This window comes from Salmo trutta, chromosome 36 (assembly GCF_901001165.1).
Source record: "Salmo trutta chromosome 36, fSalTru1.1, whole genome shotgun sequence".
NCBI lineage: Eukaryota > Metazoa > Chordata > Actinopteri > Salmoniformes > Salmonidae > Salmo > Salmo trutta.
This window is the reverse complement of record NC_042992.1, coordinates 29,012,670-29,031,819: the sequence shown is the minus strand read 5'-3', so window position 1 is coordinate 29,031,819 and position 19,150 is coordinate 29,012,670. Positions and strand designations below refer to the sequence as shown.

Here is a 19,150-nt window from a genome sequence, read left to right as displayed (position 1 = left end):
ACAAACTACAGTCTTTTTTTACTGTAACACTTTTGCTCTGTCTCCACACTGCATTCTGACCTAACCCTGAGATTTTCCTCAGACTAACTTACTAACCAAGTTGCTTTTTATTCTCTACTCCTGGAATCCTCAGTGTGCGCTTGTGAAGTGGTTTTGATTCAAGGCCAGGAACTACAGTGCAGCAACAGCAGCATTGTCTGTGGGCTGCTGCCGTCATACTTTAACTTTTACACCCCATTTTAACAGCAGAGATGGGGAGTATGGAATGGGGCGGCTTGACATTTAAGATGTGTAAATTACTCTGGAAGTCAGACCAGAAAGAGGAAAACAGAGGGAGGAAGAGAAGTAGAAAGGGGGGATTGGAGGATGGAATGGTGAAGTTGCTAGAGAAGAGGGCGTTGGACAGGGATGCAAGAGCTGCTCATTTGCACACAGGTGATCCTGCCATTTGCAGGCAGGAAGAGAGAGGGATGGAGGGAGAGAGAAAAGGGAGAAGGAGGGGACAGAGTCTGAGTGACAAAAAATGCACTGATTTACTGTTTCTGCTTGAGAGTAAAGAAGTAAAATCATTCTGAGGAAAAGAAGATAGTGCGAGGTAGAAAGAAAAATGCGGAGGAGTGTGACGGAATAAGCTAAGAGTAGTGAAGTACAGAGGTAAAGCGAAAGAGGGCACCATTGCCAGCACCATGCTCTTTAATGGTGGCCAGGTCTTTGGCAGTTTTGGATGTTGGCTAGTTAATTTCTACCATTCCCCTCAGTTCTGTGGCGACCTTGGATGCTAACTAATTGCTTCAGTGGTGGTTTTGTAGGTTAGCTAAATGCTAAGCTAACTACCATTTCCCCCTCCATTCTGTGTCAGTTTTGGTAGGTAATTGCTAATCTAGCCACTGCCCCCCCCCCCCCCCCCCCCCACGACAGGAGGAAGTGAGCTCTGTTCAGCAGGAGGCGAGGGGTGGAAGTGTACAGGTCATGGAAGAAGAGCTGGCTGCCAAGACTCTAGCAGTAGAGGAGCTGAGCCGAGAGCTGGAGGAATTTAGAATGGCTTTCGGCTCAGAGGGGGTACAACAGGTAATATGCACTCTGTGTATGTATGAAGGAATTAAGATTGGTAGTTAGAAAATAGTAGATAACCTGCTTCACCTGTCATCTGCAATGTTCATGAAACATTAACATTTGTTGTAGTGTGTGTTTATCAGTCTTAATTCATCAACCAGATTGCGTAAGGGGTTGGCCTTGCTGAGCCCACACTAAGGGGCTGACCTTCCTTTGAGGGTGCAGCTCTCATATTGATAATAATTTTGCTACCCAGCAGGTGTCACTGTTAAAAATTCATGTTATGATTAATATTTTCCTTTTTTCACTTCTGTTGTTCTCTATTACAATAATTTGTATGGTTTTGTTTGCAGTAGTGTAGGGCTACTTATCTGTAAAGGAACCTATTTCTAAGCATTTATATACTGATATTCAGATTACTACTTAAATACATGATATTTCTGTGACGATCAAGTGAATTGTCAAACACACGTAACAAGTACATATAAACTATTGTTGGTATTTCCCATTTCAATGGAATGCATCCCTTTTCTTGTTTGGTTTAAAAACATTGATTGGTGGTTGTATTACCACCCATACTCCTTTAAATCACCTCTACCCTTAAATATCACAACTAGCTACTTCTGTTGTTGAGACCACATTTTGTCTTTATCAAGTCATGCCAGTGTACTGTTTTCTTTGTCATACTAAAGTGTGACTTGTGAATCACTGATGTTTATTATACAAGTTATACACACTGCACTTCTTTTCCTCCTCCAGCTGCAGGACTTCAAGGCTGCCTTAAAGCAGCGAGATGGCATCATCACCCAACTCACAGCCAATCTGCAGCAGTCTCGCAAAGAGAAGGACGAGGTCATGAGGGAGTTCCTGGAGATGACTGAGCAGAGCCAAAAACTGCACATTCAGTTCCAGCAGGTAAGACATTCTTGTCTAGTCTATACACTACACTATACCATATTATCCCACCCTAGTCTATAATACAAGAAGAAAACAAGATTAGGCAGGTGTTAATTTGTATGTACACTACCGTTCAAAAGTTTGGGGTCACTTAGAAATGTCCTTGTTTTTAAAAGAAAAGCAAAAAAAATTGTCCATTTTAAAATAACATCAAATCGATCAGAAATACAGTGTAGACATTGTTGTAAATGACTATTGTAGGTGGAAACAGCAGATTTTTTAATTTTTTTTTTATGGAATATCTACATAGGCGTACCAAGGCCCATTATCAGCAACCATCACTCCTGTGTTCCAATGGCACATTGTTAGCTAATCCAAGTTTATCATTTAAAAGGCTAATTGATCATTAGAAAACCCTTTTGCAATTATGTTAGCACAGCTGAAAAGTGTTGTCCTGATTAAAGAAGCAATAAAATTGGCCTTTAGACTAGTTGAGTATCTGGACATCAGCATCTGTGGGTTCTATTACAGGCTCAAAATGGCCAGAAACAAAGCACTTTCTTCTGAAACTCGTCAGTCTATTCTTGTTCTGAGAAATGAAGGCTATTCCATGCGAGAAATTGTCAAGAAACTGAAGATCTCATAAAACGCTGTGTACTACTCCCTTCACAGAACAGCACAAACTGGCTCTAACCAGAATAGAAAGAGGAGTGGGAGGCCCTGGTGCACAATTGAGCAAGAGGACAAGTACATTAGTGTCTAGTTTGAGAAACGGATGCCTCAAGTCCTCAACTGGCAGCTTTATTAAATAGTACCCGCAAAACACCAGTCTCAACGTCAACAGTGAAGAGGCGACTCTGGGATGCTGGCCTTCTAGGCAGAGTTCCTCTGTCAGTGTTTTTTTGCCCATCTTAACATTTTATTTTTATTGACCAGTCTGATATATGGCTATTTCTTTGCAACTCTGCCTAGAAGGCCAGCATCCCGGAGTCGCCTCTTCACTGTTGACGTTGAGACTGGTGTTTTGCAGGTACTATTTATTGAAGCTGCCAGTTGAGGACTTGTGGCGTCCGTTTCTCAAACTAGACACTGTTTTCTAATGATCAATTAGCCTTTTAAAATTATAAACTTAGATTAGCTAACACAACATGCCATTGGAACACAGGAGTGATGGTTGTTGATAATGGGCATCTGTACGCCTATGTAGATATTCCATAAAAAAATGATAGTCATTTACAACATTAACAATGCCTACACTGTATTTCTGATCAATTTGATGTTATTTTAATGGACAAAAAAATGAGCTCTTCTTTCAAAAACAAGGACATTTTCTAAGTGACCCCAAACTTTTCAACAGTAGTGTGTGTGTAAACTCAGCAAAAAAAGAAACTGTCAACTGCGTTTATTTTCAGCAAACATAACATGTGTAAATAGTTCCACAGACATGTGACTAACAGAAATGTAAAAATGTGTCCCTGAACAAAGGGGGTGGGGGTGGGGGGGTCAAAATCAAAAGTAACAGTCAGTATCTGGTGTGGCCACCAGCTGCATTAAGAACTGCAGTGCATCTCCTCATGGACTGCACCAGATTTGCCAGTTCTTGCTGTGAGATGTTACCCCACTCTTCCACCAAAATCAAATCAAATCAAATTTATTTATATAGCCCTTCGTACATCAGCTGAAATCTCAAAGTGCTGTACAGAAACCCAGCCTAAAACCCCAAACAGCAAGCAATGCATGTGAAAGAAGCACGGTGGCTGGGAAAAACTCCCTAGGAAAAACTCCTGAGAAAGGCCAAAAACCTAGGAAGAAACCTAGAGAGGAACCAGGCTATGAGGGGTGGCCAGTCCTCTTCTGGCTGTGCCGGGTGGATATTATAACAGAACATGGTCAAGATGTTAAAATGTTCGTAAATGACCAGCATGGTCAAATAATAATAATCATAGTAATTGTCGAGGGTGCAACAAGCACGTCCGGTGAACAGGTCAGGGTTCCGTAGCCGCAGGCAGAACAGTTGAAACTGGAGCAGCAGCATGGCCAGGTGGACTGGGGACAGCAAGGAGTCATCATGCCAGGTAGTCCTAGGGCTCAGGTCCTCCGAGAGAAAGAAAGAAAGAAAGAAAGAGAGAATTAGAGAGAGCATATTTACATTCACACAGGACACCGGATAAGACAAGAGAATACTCCAGATGTAACAGACTGACCCTAGCCCCCCGACACATAAACTACTGCAGCATAAATACTGGAGGCTGAGACAGGAGGGATCACCAAGGCACCTGCAAGTTCCTGGACATTTCTGGGGGGAATGGCCCTAGCCCTCACCCTCCGATCCAACAGGTCCCAGACGTGCTCAATGGGATTGAGAGCCGGGCTCTTCGCTGGCCATTGCAGAACACTGACATTCATGTCTTGCAGGAAATCACGCACAGAACGAGCAGTATGGCTGGTGGCATTGTCATGCTGGAGGGTCATGTCAGGATGAGCGTTGAGATTGCCTGCAATGACAACAAGTGCAGTCCGATGATGCTGTGACACCGCCCCAAACCATGACGGACCCTCCACCTTCAAATCGATCCCGCTCCAGAGTACAGGCCTCGGTGTAACGCTCATTCCTTCGACGATACATGCGAATCCGACCATCACCCCCGGTGAGACAAAACTGCGACTCGTCAGTGAAGAGCACTTTTTGCCAGTCCTGTCTGGTCCAGCGATGGGGGGTTTGTGCCCATAGGCGACGTTGTTGCCCGGTGATGTCTGGTGAGGACCTGCCTCACAACAGGCCTACAAGCCCTCAGTCCAGCCTCTCTCAGCCTATTGCGGACAGTCTGAGCACTGATGGAGGGATTGTGCGTTCCTGGTGTAACTCGGGCAGTTGTTGTTGCCATCCTGTACCTGTCCCGCAGGTGTGATATTCGGATGTACCGATTCTGTGCAGGTGTTGTTACACATGGTCTGCCACTGCGAGGACGATCAGCTGTCCGTCCTGGCTCCCTGTAGCGCTGTCTTAGGCGTCTCACAGTACGGACATTGCAATTTATTGCCCTGGTCACATCTGCAGTCCTCATGCCTCCTTGCAGCATGCCTAAGGCACGTTCACGCAGATGAGCAGGGACCCTGGGCATCTTTCTTTTGGTGTTTTTTAGAGTCAGTAGAAAGGCCTCTTTAGTGTCCAAAGTTTTCATAACTGTGACCTTAATTGCCTACTGTCTGTAAGCTGTTAGTGTCTTAATGACCGTTCCACAGGTGTATGTTAATTAATTGTTTATGGTACATTGAATAAGCATGGGAAACAGTGTTCAAACCCTTTACAATGAAGATCTGTGAAGTTATTTGGATTTTGACAAATTATCTTTGAAAGACCGGGTCCTGAAAAAGAGTTTATGTATGTATATGTGACTTACCACCTGGATTTGGTCTTATGTAACAAAATTTGAAATAGTGCTTTTTACATTGGATAAAAGTAGAGACTCAGAGCTACAAAATGGTATATTGTACACTACATTTTTGAGCTGGGTTTGTGCCCATAGGCGACGTTGTTGCCGGTGATGTCTGGTGAGGACCTGCCTTACAACAGGCCTACATGCCTTCAGTCCAGCCTCTCTCAGCCTATTGTACTCCAAAGTAATTCTGCTTTGAAAGTTGATGATAAACTCACTTTTGAGAAAATGACCTTTGACTGTTTTGGTATCTAGTGAAGAGCTCTTTGTCTACTCCCATTCAGCATCGTTCACACCGTCTTAAGCTTTAGCCCCACCCATCTCGTTTCGCTCTCGGAGCGTTCAGAGCGCACACTTGGCGCTCTGGCCGATGATTTGTTTACCTCCTGGATAACATGAAAACAGTCTAATGAGCTCTGCTGGCAACAATTTCATTTAGCTTTTTTGTTGACGTTTACTGTCACCGGCCATATTCAAAGGGTGTTGTACACTTTAGCTTAACACATGTATCTAGCTCGCTAGCTAGCTAGGTTAACAAGAACCTAGCTAGGTAAACGACATGTAAGATCACACGCATCACGTAACGTTAGCTAACGAGCCAGCCAGCTAATGTTAGCTAGTTAAACAACAATGAACACAGTGCCAAATCATGTCCATACTACCCTGCATGAATCTGCTGGGAGCTAACCAACCAGATTCAATGCTAGCTAGCTAACATTAGGCTCTAACTAGCAAAGCAAATGGTTCTGGGATACGAATACTACACAACTTTAGCTAGGGAGCCAGCCAGCTAAAGTTAGCTAGCTAGCTAACAGTACACCATCTCTTTAGCTATCATTAAATCTAATTCCACTAATTTCAAAACTCGATCCTCCAGAAAGTTGAGAGAAACACTTATGCAGCTCCACTACACGATACGTTTAAAAAAAAAGAAAAAAAAAGCAGCGTTTGACTGGATTACCATCAGACTGACCAGCTCAAATAGACAGAAGCCCTCTATATGGCAAACCAATCCTCTCTCCTCTCTCAGCTTGTCCAGCCCACTCATTATCTCAGCCAATCATGGCTAGTGGGAAGGTTGCTGCATTTTTCTGTGGCTTAACCAACAAGGCTCGTAATTTAACAATTTTATTCGAATTTACAGTTTTCATACAAGTTTGTAATTAAGGCACATGAAAGTTCACATGTTCCAGATGGCATATCTACCAAAAAACACATTTTGATTTTTAAAAAAATGAAGACGTTAAAATTGCTCACCTGTGAAGTCGGGACTTGCGACATGTGCCTAGTTTCCTGAAACGGGTCACATGTACAGTACCAGTCCATAGTTTGGGGACACCTACTCATTCCAGGGTTTTTCAATATTTTACTATTTTCTACATTGTAGAATAATAGTGAAGACTTAACTAGGAAATAACAAATGGAATCATGTAGTAACCAAAAAAGTTAACTTCTATACACCTGCGGGACACAGCCAGTGAAATATCAGGGCGGCAAATTCAAAAAGAACAAAATGTTATAATTCAACTTTCTCAAACATACAACTATTTTACACCATTTTAAAAATACACTTCTTCTTGACGTAACCACATTGTCCGATTTCAAAAAGGCTTTACAGCGAAAGCAAAACATTAGATTATGTTAGAGTACATAGCCCAAAATAATCACACAGCCATTTTCCAAGCAAGGACATGTGTCGATAAAACCCAAAACACAGCTAAATGAAGCACTAACCTTTGACAATCTTTATCAGATGAAACTCCTAGGACATTATGTTACACAATACATGTATGTTTTGTTCGATAAAGTTCATATTTATATCCAAAAACAGCATTTTACATTGGTGCGTGATGTTCAGAAAATGTATTCCCACCAAAACGTCACATCAATTTACAAAAATACTCATCATAAACGTTGACAAAATATATAACAATTATTTTAAGAATTATAGATATGCAACCGCTGTGTCAGATTTTAAAATGGCTTTACGGAGAAAGCACATTTTTCAATATTTTGAGTACATAGCTCTGCCATCATGGTGAGCTATTCAGACACCCGCCAAGTTCCGGGCAACCTAAACTCAGAATTAGTATTAGAAATATTCTCTTACCTTTGCTGATCTTTGTCAGAATGCACTCCCAGGACTGCTACTTCCACAAGAAATGTTGTTTTTGTTCAAAATAATCCATATTTATGTACAAATACCTCCGTTTTGTTCGTGCATAAAGATCACTTATCCAAAGGCATAATGCGCGAGCGCGGAACGAGAGACGAAAAGTCAAAATGTTCCATTACAGTACTTAGAAGCATGTCAAATGCTGTTTAAAATCAATCTTTATGGTATTTTTAACGTAGAATTGCGGTAATATTCCAACCGGACAATAGCATATTCATTCAAGAAGAAAAAGAAGGAACGGCATGCTCACGTGACGGCTCATATCCAATCCCTTTGTTGCCAGGCAGACCACTCAGTGAATGAGCTCCTATTATCTGCCCAGTGACAGGAGAATGCTCAAACCACTTTCTGAAGGCTTTAGACAGCCAATGGAAGCCTTAGGAAGTGCAACTTCACCCGACAGACACTGTAGCTTTGATAGAGAATCAAAAGAACTACTACAATTCTCAGACTTTCCACTTCCTGCTTGAATTTTCTCAGGTTTTTGCCTGCCATATGAGTTCTGTTATACTCACAGACACCATTCAAACAGTTTTAGAAACTTTAGTGTGTTTTCTATCCAAATCTACTAATAATATGCATATTCTAGTTTCTGGGCCAGAGTAGTAACCTGTTTATATTGGGTACGTTTTTCATCCGGCCGTGAAAATACTGCCCACTAGCCCAGACAGGTTAAACAAATCTAAATATATTGTTTCGCCACCCTTTGCCTTGATGATAGCTTTGCATACTCTTGGCATTCTCTCAACCAGCTTCATGAGTTAGTCACCTGGAATGCATTTCAATTAACAGGTGTGCCTTGTTAAAAGTTAATTGATGGATTTTCTTGACTTAATGCGTTTGAGCCAATCAGTTGTGTTGTGACAAGGTAGGGTTGGTGTACAGAAGATAGCCCTATTTGGTAAAAAAACAAGTTCATATTATGGCAAGAACAGCTCAAATAAACAAAGAGTAACAACAGTCCATTACTTTAAGACATGGTCAGACAATGCGGAAAATTTCAGGAACTTTGAAAGATTCTTAAAGTGCTTGCAGGAAGCAAAAATCATCAAACGCTATGATGAAACTGGTTCTCATGAGGACCGCCGCAGGACAGGAAGACCCAGAGTTATCTCTGCTGCAGAGGATACGTTCATTAGAGTTAACTGTACCTCAGATTGCAGGCCAAATAAATGGGTTCAAGTAACGCACATCTCAACATCAACTGTTCAGAGGAGACTGCGTGAATCAGGCCATCATGGCGAAATTGCTGCAAAGAAACCACTACTAAAGGACACCAATAAGAATAGACTTTCTTGGACCAAGAAACACGAGCAATGGACATTAGACTGGTGGAAATCTGTCCTTTGGTCTGATGAGTCCAAATTTGAGATTTTGGTTCCAACCCGTGTCTTTTGTGAGATGCGGAGTAGGTGAACGGATGATCTCCGCATGTGTGGTTCCCACAGTGACGCACGGAGGAGTTGTGATGGTGTGGGTGTGCTTTGCTGGTGACACTGTCAGTGATTTATTTAGAGTTCAAGGCACACTTAACCAGCATGGCTACCACAGCATTCTGCAGCAATACGCCATCTCATCTGGTTTGCGCTTAGTGGGACTATCATTTATTTTTCAACAGGACAATGACCCAAAACACACCTCTAGGCTATGTAAGGGCTATTCAACCAAGAAGGAGAGTGGTGGTGTGCTGCATCAGATGACCTGGCCTCCACAATCACCCAACCGCAACCCAATTGAGATGGTTTGGGATGAGTTGGACCGCAGAGTGAAGGAAAAGCAGCCAACAAGTGCTCAGCATATGTGGGAACTCTTTCAAGACTGTTAGAAAAGCATTCCTAAGGAAGGGGCTCCCGAGTGACGCAGCAGTCTAAGGCACTGCAACTCAGTGCTAGAGGCGCCACTACAGCCCCAGGTTCGATTCCCGGCTGTATCACAACCGGCTGTGATTGGGAGTCCCATCGGGCGTTTGTAAAATTTCAGTATCTTTCCCAGGTTTTCCAGAGAACCTTGTTGGGATATTCCTGTAAACAGTTGGGGGAAAAGCAGAATTCTGTGAATCCTCCAACTGGGATTTTTGGAAAACCGGGGAATTTGGGGAAAGTTACTAGAATTTTGCAACTCCAGGTTAGACATACCTGTGCTAGTCCTATGCAATCTTATTCTGTCTCAAGCTTTTCCCTTCTCTATCAACATTTAATGGATTTTATTACCCTTCTAATAATTATACAACAGATGTGGTGGTGATATTGTTGTTTTCCCCAATTTCCACGGGAACATGAACACCCTCTGGTTTGATTGACAGCTGCAGGCAGGCGAGACACTGAGGAACACCAGCCACAGCAGCACAGCACAGGACCTCCTGCAGGCCAAGCAGCAGCTCGTCCAATACCAGCAGCAGCTGGAGGAGATGGATAGCCAGGTCAGAGGGCACCAAATGATGAGCAAGGAGCAGCTGCTGCATGTCAGCCAGCTCCAGCACCGGCTCAACGAGGCTGAGATGGTGAGGCGGCTGCGTAGTTGGTGTTAGTCAATGCCTGTCATTCAGGTGAAAACGTCTGCTTGTATGAAATGTATTAATCTATTCAATGGATCTCTTTTATAGGTGGTTGATTACAGGGTGCATTTTGAAATCTGATTACATTTCTTGCTATTATTAGCTTATTACCTTACAAAAACATCATTTTGTTTAAGGGCTGTTTTGTAGAAGTTTTATTTAAACCGTTTTAGTATGAGACTTTAATTATATTTGACATTTTACCTATGTCTAATTCTTACTTTTCCCTTACAGGTGGGGAGAAGAACAGAAGAATCATTTGCACAAAGGTTAAATGAGAAAGACCTGCTGATTTCGGAACAAACTGCAATAATAACAGAACATGAGCGTACACTGACCATGCTCAAGGTGGAGCTTACACAGGTGGGAAGGATGACTGAGGAGACTTTTGCACAGAAGATGAACGAGAAAGAACTGCTGATTGCCGAGCAAGAGAGAGTCATGTCAGAACATGACTTCTCCCTCCACCAGCTAAAGGGTGAGTTGACGGCCTCTGAGAAATGCTTAAACGGCCTCAACCAACAAATGTCCTCAAAGGCTCAAGAGCTGGAGAGCTGTAAGAGTGACTTGGATAACTGTAAGAGGGACTTAGAGAGCACTAAGAGTGAGTTGGATAGCTGTAGGGTTGAGCTGGAGGGCAGTAAGTGTGAGTTGGGTAGCTGTAGGGTTGAATTGGAGAGCAGTAAGGGTGAGCTGGATAGCTGTAGGGTTGAGCTGGAGCGCAGTAAGGGTGAGTTGGATAGCTGTAGGGATGAGTTGGAGTCGTGCAGGTGCGAACTCTCAGCCTCTAGGCAGAAGGAGCGGATGTCCTCCAGTGAAATCCAGCAGCTAATGGGCACTGTGGAAGATCTCCAGAAGCGATTCCATCAGGGGAGCCTGTCAGAGAGCGACACCCTCCAGAGAATGGAGGAGGACTCAGCCCGCAGGCTGGAGCATCTTCGGGCAGAGCTAGATGAGATGTACGGTGAGCAGATCGTCCAGATGAAGCTAGAACTTCGCTTGCAGCACTCTGCGGCCCTGGAGCGGGTCACGGAGCAGCATCGCGAAGATCTAGCACTTCTAAGAGCTCAGCAACCCGCACCCAGCCCCAGTCCCGAAGTGGGGATCGAGCATAAGGGCAAGATCGCAGAGCTTCAGCAGAGGCTCCAAGAGGCCCAGGCTCTTCATGAGAAGGCCAGACAGGATCTGACCCAGGTGGCGCAGGAGAAGCTCAACCTCCAGGGTCAGGTGACTGACCTGCTCCAGGACCTCCGCTCAGCACATGCCAAAATGGAGCAGGCCTCCCAGAACTTTGCTGTCCATGAGCGTTGTCGGGGTGAGCTGCAGCGCTTCCAGGAAACCATCAATGACCTGAAGGCCCAGCTAGCCGCTGCTGCAGAGTCTGCAGAAGAGATTGAGGCCAAGCATGAGTCAGAGACAACCAACTACAAGATCAAACTGGAGATGATGGAGCGTGAAAAGGACGCGGTGCTGGACCGCATGGCAGAGTCACAGGAGTCGGAACTGGAGAGGCTGAGGACACAGCTCCTCTTCAGCCACGAGGAGGAGCTCATTCTCCTTCGGGAGGACCTACAGAGGGAAAGCCATCTCAATGTTGAGAACCTTCTCAACGAGGCATCCATTCGGCACAGCCGAGCCCTGGAGGAACTGCGGAACGGTTACGAGGTCAAGCGGGACGAGCTGTTACACCAAATTGTTGCACTGAAAGACGACCTAAAGATGGCACTGCACAGCTCAAAAGCCGAAGAGCTGGTGGCGCAACTCAAGGAACTTCAGTTGGAGGTTGAGGAACTGAGAAAGGGTGGAGAAGAAAGTGTCAGAATGGAAAGGGAAATCCAAATGCTGTTGAAAAAGAATGAGTTGCTGGAAAATGAGTCCAAGGAGAGAGAAACGAGCTGGGACAACAAATGGAGGGGGCAGGAGTCAGAAAATAGGATTTTGATGGAAACCAACAACGCCATGAAAGAGGAAGTGGAGTCCAAGACGAAAAAATGTAAATCCCTCACCATAGAAAATGAACAAAAGCAGCGACAAGTGGTAGAGTTGCAAGAGGAGATTGAAAAGCAAAGGAACACATTCTCTTTTGCCGAAAAGAACTTTGAGGTGAACTATCAGGAGCTCAAGGAGGAGTATACGTGCCTTGTTGAGGTAAAGGCGCAGTTGGAGGAGAGGATTCTCAAGGGGACACTTGTGTTTGAGTCACAACTTGCCAGCCTCCAGTCGCAGATTCAGGAGCTGAGGGAGATCAAGGAAAATAGCCAAATGGAGGACAACGGCGGTGCTCCGATAGAGAAAGACACTACTGAGCTCATGGAGAAGCTGAAGGTATCTCTGACAGAAAAGGAGGAACTGGCTGTGAGGCTGTCTGAAGTTACCGAGCAGCTGACTGTTACAGAAGGCGAATTGGATGAGCTGGAAGGAGAGCTCAGTCAGGTCAAGAGAGAAAACAAAGAGGTCCTCGCCCAAAACGAAAACCTTGAGGAAGAGCTCGAAAGAGAGCGGGAGACTCTGAAGGAGAGAAAGGGAGCGATGGAACTGCAGAGAGAGGAGGGAGAGAGAGCTGCTCAGAGCCAAGCACATCTCCAACAGAGAGAGCAGCCTGTTCAGACTGCAGCCCAAGCTTGCTCCATCAAGGATCATCATCTCCAGATCGAATCTCTCCAAGGGGAGGTAGAGGTACTCCGCTCCTCCTTACAGGCTGCCGAAATAGAGCGATATCGCCTCCGACACACCCCGGAGGCTCGGCACCAGAGCCAAACACTCGCTCCGTCTGCAGCCCCATCTCAGGTCTCGACTGTGGGGGAGGGACCTGTTGAGCATAGCTCTGCTGTAGCGCCTTCAGCCTCTGGGTCAGACAGGCGCAAGACACAGCAGCGGCGAGGCAAGAAGAAACGCCAGAGCTCTGCCCAGTCAAAAGAGAAGAGAGAGGAGGAAGTGGTGGAGAAAAACAAAGCTGGAGGTTCTACTGCTGCAGGAGAGCGGGAGTCGCGGGCTCAGATGGAGAGCCAGGTTCCGTCGAGCTTAAAGCAGAGGACCAGGGAGGAGGACTCCAGCGTCGGGTACCACGGAGAGCGAGACGACATTGGGAAGCAGGTAGGCATTCGCACGCAGCAGCTGCTGCTGCAGTCCTCTTAGCTGGAATGGCCCCCACTACCGAAACGATAAGTGCCTTGCCTTTTGTCTTTTTATGTCTCTCTCGCAATCCCTGCCTTTTCATAAGTCTGATGAAACAATCTTTCGATTGAACTGTTAATGTTTTATAGAGCGTTTTCATTCGTCTTATGTTAATGCTCAATACATAATTGACTATTGTTGAAATAACCAGGTAAACAGTTGATCACGTTCACAACCAGTACTACATAACGATGTATCATTAGTCCCTTGTTAAATCTTATAATTGTTGATCATTACTTGATGCTGGTGAATGGTATCTGTATTCATACGCTGCATAGACTGAACCGAAGGCTTATTTAAAAACCTGGCTGAGGTGAGGTTTGCCTGTTCTAGCACTGATGTTTTTTTTTTTTCTTTCATTCAGCCTGTGACTCTAGTGATTGATAGGCTTGATTACAAAGCACCTGACAGATGCTGGCTCTCATAGGCAGTGAATAACATAAGTACACCCTTAGGTAAAAATAGGCTCAATATTTTGTCTATGGTTGTCAGGCCACACATACCACTCATTGTAAAGCAGGAGAAGCTGAAGGGGGAGCGTCAATTGGTTCAATGCACAGAGAGCCTGTTGCATAAACACACAGAGTATTGACACTCCACGTAACATTTTCAGATCGTTTAAATTATTACGCTGAAATCACCGAGCTTTACTCAAGCTGTTATGTAAGAATTATATTCCGTGACAACTAGGCTCTTCAAAGATTAAAAAGAGCCATGAAAAGACATGAAGCGTACGTCGTTATCTTTCATGAATATCTTTCTCTCGCTGAAGAACTTCTTTGCTTTTATGTAGAGAAATGTATACATTGTAGTTTCTTTCCGTCCTGCAGGGAGTAAGTGCTCGAAGGTGAGAAGTCATTTTATGTCACTGCCACTCATATGTGTCTCACCTGTATTATACATGTCCAAGGCTTCACCTCAGTAGAGCATTGTCAAAGATGCACAGCATTTGTACCTCATCTTGCATCAGTGCACCACATTATGTTCAGTTTCTCTTACTGGGAAGGACCCCTTAATAGACTACACACAGTAGCATCTTCATGAGCATCTTCATAAGCAACATTTACATCAATATTTATAAATGACTTTATAAAAACTACTTAATGGTGATATTGCCTCTTGTTCTTGGTATCAGTACTGTGTGCAAGTGAAGTACACCTCCATATTTGAGATGACATAGTATTCATTGCTGTTAATGAATTGTTAATAAAAGGTGTTGTGAAATGCTTCCGAAGCTGCCTTAATGTTTACAGTGTGGCCTTCTCAGTAAGCGCTTCATTGTGTTTTATGCCATACGCGTTGTCGCCAGACCTCATCAACACTGTTAACATGTGTTTTATATTCACATGTTTAAACTCTTGTTACAATGGTTACCTTTTCTCCTCTTTTCAGGGGAAGAGAGTAGATGGGATGGAGTGTCGGGCAGACCATGTAGCGAAGCGAGAGGAGGACGACAGGGACAACGAGACCATAGAGCATGTAAATGTCACCTGAGCTCACATCCGCCTGTGCTTTTAGCTCCGGCCTGAGTGGCTGCCTTTGATCCATCAGAGAGTAGTACACTGAGTTGGGAAGGTCAATCAACAGGTGGCAAAGCTTCATAGAGAAACTATGGGCACCCAGTAGTAAGACTGTGATGAAAGGCAAAGCTTTTCTTTTGTCACCGATTTATATTTTCAAGAGTCATATGCTTGGTTGTTATTGTGTCAGCAAGTGTTGTACTGCCCAGACTGTGCTAATAATATTCAACCTCTGTTTCATAGCAGTATTTGCTAAAGAACAGGGTCATATTCTACATAGCTACATGCATTAGGCTACCAGGCATTTGCTTGACATACATTTGATCAATTTGATGTCCTCCTGTAATATTTACAGTATAAGTGCATAAATGGGTTGTATCAATTGCTGTCTGACAAAGCATTATGAAAACAACAGTGTTACCAATCAACACAAAAACGCACTGTGCACAGCAAAATGCACTGTCATCAAAATAAAAGAAAATCACAATTTCACGCGAGTGTAGCTGCAACACATCTGCATTTACACATCCATCCACGGGCGGGCGAAAACCCTTGCCAGCTCCCCATTGTATTGTTGGCTGAAGAATGGATAATAGCTGGCCCCTCATTTGTTGTGCTAAAGCCCAGGTGCTCCCCCCTGTCTCACTTATAAAATCTGAATCAGGGAAACAGGCATTCTCATTCAAACAAGGTGCTGGATGGACTGTCCATTATACACTGCTCAAAAAAATAAAGGGAACACTAAAATAACACATCCTAGATCTGAATGAATGAAATAATCTTATTAAATACTTTTTTCTTTACATAGTTGAATGTGCTGACAACAAAATCACACAAAAATAATCAATGGAAATCCAATTTATCAACCCATGGCGGTCTGGATTTAGAGTCACACTCAAAATTAAAGTGGAAAACCACACTACAGGCTCATCCAACTTTGATGTAATGTCCTTAAAACAAGCCAAAATGAGGCTCAGTAGTGTGTGTGGCCTCCACGTACCTGTATGACCTCCCTACAACGCCTGGGCATGCTCCTGATGAGGTGGCGGATGGTCTCCTGAGGGATCTCCTCCCAGACCTGGACTAAAGCATCCGCCAACTCCTGGACAGTCTGTGGTGCAACGTGGCGTTGGTGGATGGAGCGAGACATGATGTCCCAGATGTGCTCAATTGGATTCAGGTCTGGGGAACGGGCGGGCCAGTCCATAGCATCAATGCCTTCCTCTTGCAGGAACTGCTGACACACTTCAGCCACATGAGGTCTAGCATTGTCTTGCATTAAGAGAAACCCAGGGCCAACCGCACTAGTATATGGCCTCACAAGGGGTCTGAGGATCTCATCTCGGTACCTAATGGCAGTCAGGCTACCTCTGGCGAGCACATGGAGGGCTGTGCGACCCCACACCATGACTGACCCACCGCCAAACCGGTCATGCTGGAGGATGTTGCAGGCAGCAGAACGTTCTCCACGGCGTCTCCAGACTCTGTCACGTCTGTCACATGTGCTCAGTGTGAACCTGCTTTCATCTGTGAAGAGCACAGGGCGCCAGTGGCGAATTTGCCAATCTTGGTGTTCTCTGGCAAATGCCAAACGTCCTGCACGGTATTGGGCTGTAAGCACAACCCCCACCTGTGGACGTTGGGCCCTCATACCACCCTCATGGAGTCTGTTTCTGACCATTTGAGCAGACACATGCACATTTGTGGCCTGCTGGAGGTCATTTCGCAGGGCTCTGGCAGTGCTCCTCCTGCTCCTCCTTGCACAAAGGTGGAGGTAGCGGTCCTGCTGCTGGGTTGTTGCCCTCCTACGGCCTCCTCCACGTCTCCTGATGTACTGCCCTGTCTCCTGGTAGCGCCTCCATGCTCTGGACACTACGCTGACAGACACACCTTTTTGCCACAGCGCGCATTGATGTGCCATCCTGGATGAGCTGCACTACCTGAGCCACTTGTGTGTGTTGTAGACTCCGTCTCATGCTACCACTAGAGTGAAAGCACCGCCAGCATTCAAAAGTGACCAAAACATCAGCCAGGAAGCATAGGAACTGAGAAGTGGTCTGTGGTCACCACCTGCAGAACCACTCCTTTATTGGGGGTGTCTTGCTAATTGCCTATAATTTCCACCTGTTGTCTATTCCATTTGCACAACAGCATGTGAAATGTATTGTCAATCAGTGTTGCTTCCTAAGTGGACAGTTTGATTTCACAGAAGTGTGATTGACTTGGAGTTACATTGTGTTGTTTAAGTGTTCCCTTTATTTTTTTGAGCAGTGTATATTGTGGATACACCATTTGGAATCTTTGTTTAAAGGTTGTCACGAACCGGCTCGTAGTTCGCAACAAAAAGGAGACAACGTGGAGATAAAGAATAACAAAATATATTTATTAACTGAAGTAAACTAAATACAATTAACAATGGTGTGTGTAAGTGAGTGTTTGCGTGCATAAATGTGATAATGAGGGGTGTTAAAAGGTGCCAAACAAAATGGCCACAAAAATGCCACAACCAAACTCTATCATTGTGTCTGCATGGAGAGAGTCTCCTCAATAAATGGGTAAGAGGTGTATTTATCCCGGGACACACCCGAGCCCAGGTGTGTCCCATTTCCCTGACGACCCTCCCGGCTAGGCCACCGACATCCTATTAAGGAAAACAAGCGCAAAGGGAAAGAATTTGTCAGACAGAGTGGGATGGTCGTCACAAGGTGCACTCAGCAATATGGCGTCATACACAGCGGGCCGACTTCCTGCTTACAGATATCAACAACAACAGGCATGCCTACATTTGGAGGGGCAAATATTGGTTGACAATCTTGTTACCTCTATAACGTCATATTGCTAAGAATACCTTAAATTCATCATGTGTAAGTTGCAACAAGTACATTCTATCCTGGGGAATTGTTGTCTCCTACTCCTGAAACAATCTATATTATGCCACAGTAGGTAGACTGAGGGAGTATATACGTTCAGGTGTATCTAATTGTATGCTCTCTCCACTCTGTCTATTTGTGAAGGTGGAGTGCAGGCTGCAGCTGGAGGCCCAGCGGATCAGCCTGTCTCAGATACACGCTGCGCAGCTGGAGCTGCTCCGGGAGCAGGCAGACGCCCGTGCCTGCATACTTGAGCTGGGCCGCCTCAAAGAACCAAGGGGTGCGGGCGTGTGTGTTACACTGTGTGTGCGCACATGCATTTTTCAGTGTGTGTGTGTGTGTGTGTGTGTGTGTGTGTGTGTGTGTGTGTGTGTGTATCTGGGGTTATGGAGCTAGACGGGCCACATTGAAGTTGTTTTTGATCTATCATTCATGATTTCAACCATGCTACAAACTGTAGATAGAAAACAGGACACTGACTCACACAAGTTATTCAGTCACTTTTGCTTTCATCTTATTTTAGTAATTGAATTATGGTGTACTGTTTATGCTCTATATAAGACAATAATACTGTATGCTTTTGTTGTTTTTCTCAGACTTCACAGATGATCCCAAAAGCTCCAAGTACCAGAATGTGGTGCAAGTTGTGTCTGAAGAATGCAAGCAGCTCATCCTGGTAGTTAACATTAATTACACACACACACACGTGTTATGTTCTTCTATCCTTGTGGGGACCTAATTTCCATAAAATAATTTTCCCTAACCTGTTAACCTAACTCCTAACCCTTACCATAACCCTAACCTCTAATCCCTTACCGTAACGCTAACTCTAACCCAAAATGTAATTGTGAACTTAATCTTAAAATAGCCTTTGTCCTGATGTGGACGTGGGAAATGTCCGCACAGCAGAGTATTTTCCTCGTTTTACTATCGTTATGGGAACTTTTGGTAATTTTATGTCCCCACAAGGATAGGACACACACAGCAAACCTAATAAACCAAGTATTGATTAGTGTTCCTTTGCATTGTCAATTATTTTTAACCTTTGATTTCTGAGAATGTTATTTGACCTAATTATTTCAGGTTTGGACATTGATTATTACCACACGAGTGCATCAAATATTTACTGAGACATCTATGTTTGAGAGCTATTTTGCTGTTCTCTTTACAGTCCTTTGCTAAACTTTTCGGAGAGGAATTCTTGGAGTATCTCCACCCCACTGATGTCGAGGACTGGAAGATTCATTCGTTTGAAAAGGAAGAAACCAGGGATCCCAGTGCTGTTTTACATGATGCAAAGGGTGCTTTATTGGTTGATGTCTACCCGAATGATAACAATACTGCATAAACACGCAGCCTATGAGATGAGTCGCTGACTAATGGAAAAGTCGAAATAAATAAGTCGCAGAACGATCTTGACTGTGGCATGATAAAATTACAAATTAGTATATATTGTATTTTCCCCCAGT

The 19,150-nt window shown here is 44.4% G+C and overlaps 1 protein-coding gene across 7 annotated transcripts in view; it reads left to right on the top strand.

Annotated features, from left to right (window-relative positions):
* LOC115175798 (A-kinase anchor protein 9) overlaps positions 1 to 19,150 on the top strand; it is a 135,446-nt gene that overhangs the window by 28,533 nt on the left and 87,763 nt on the right. For 6 of the 7 annotated variants that reach the window (XM_029735330.1, XM_029735326.1, XM_029735329.1 and 3 more), the window contains 8 exons: positions 919 to 1,068; positions 1,813 to 1,968; positions 9,866 to 10,063; positions 10,352 to 13,210; positions 14,684 to 14,770; positions 17,826 to 17,961; positions 18,278 to 18,357; positions 18,853 to 18,982. In XM_029735330.1, the coding sequence (XP_029591190.1) occupies positions 919 to 1,068; positions 1,813 to 1,968; positions 9,866 to 10,063; positions 10,352 to 13,210; positions 14,684 to 14,770; positions 17,826 to 17,961; positions 18,278 to 18,357; positions 18,853 to 18,982 (3,796 nt within the window). Of the gene's footprint in view, positions 1 to 918; positions 1,069 to 1,812; positions 1,969 to 9,865; positions 10,064 to 10,351; positions 13,211 to 14,126; positions 14,139 to 14,683; positions 14,771 to 17,825; positions 17,962 to 18,277; positions 18,358 to 18,852; positions 18,983 to 19,150 lie in introns of those variants that run through there. The other variant, XM_029735332.1, reaches the window with a different exon arrangement.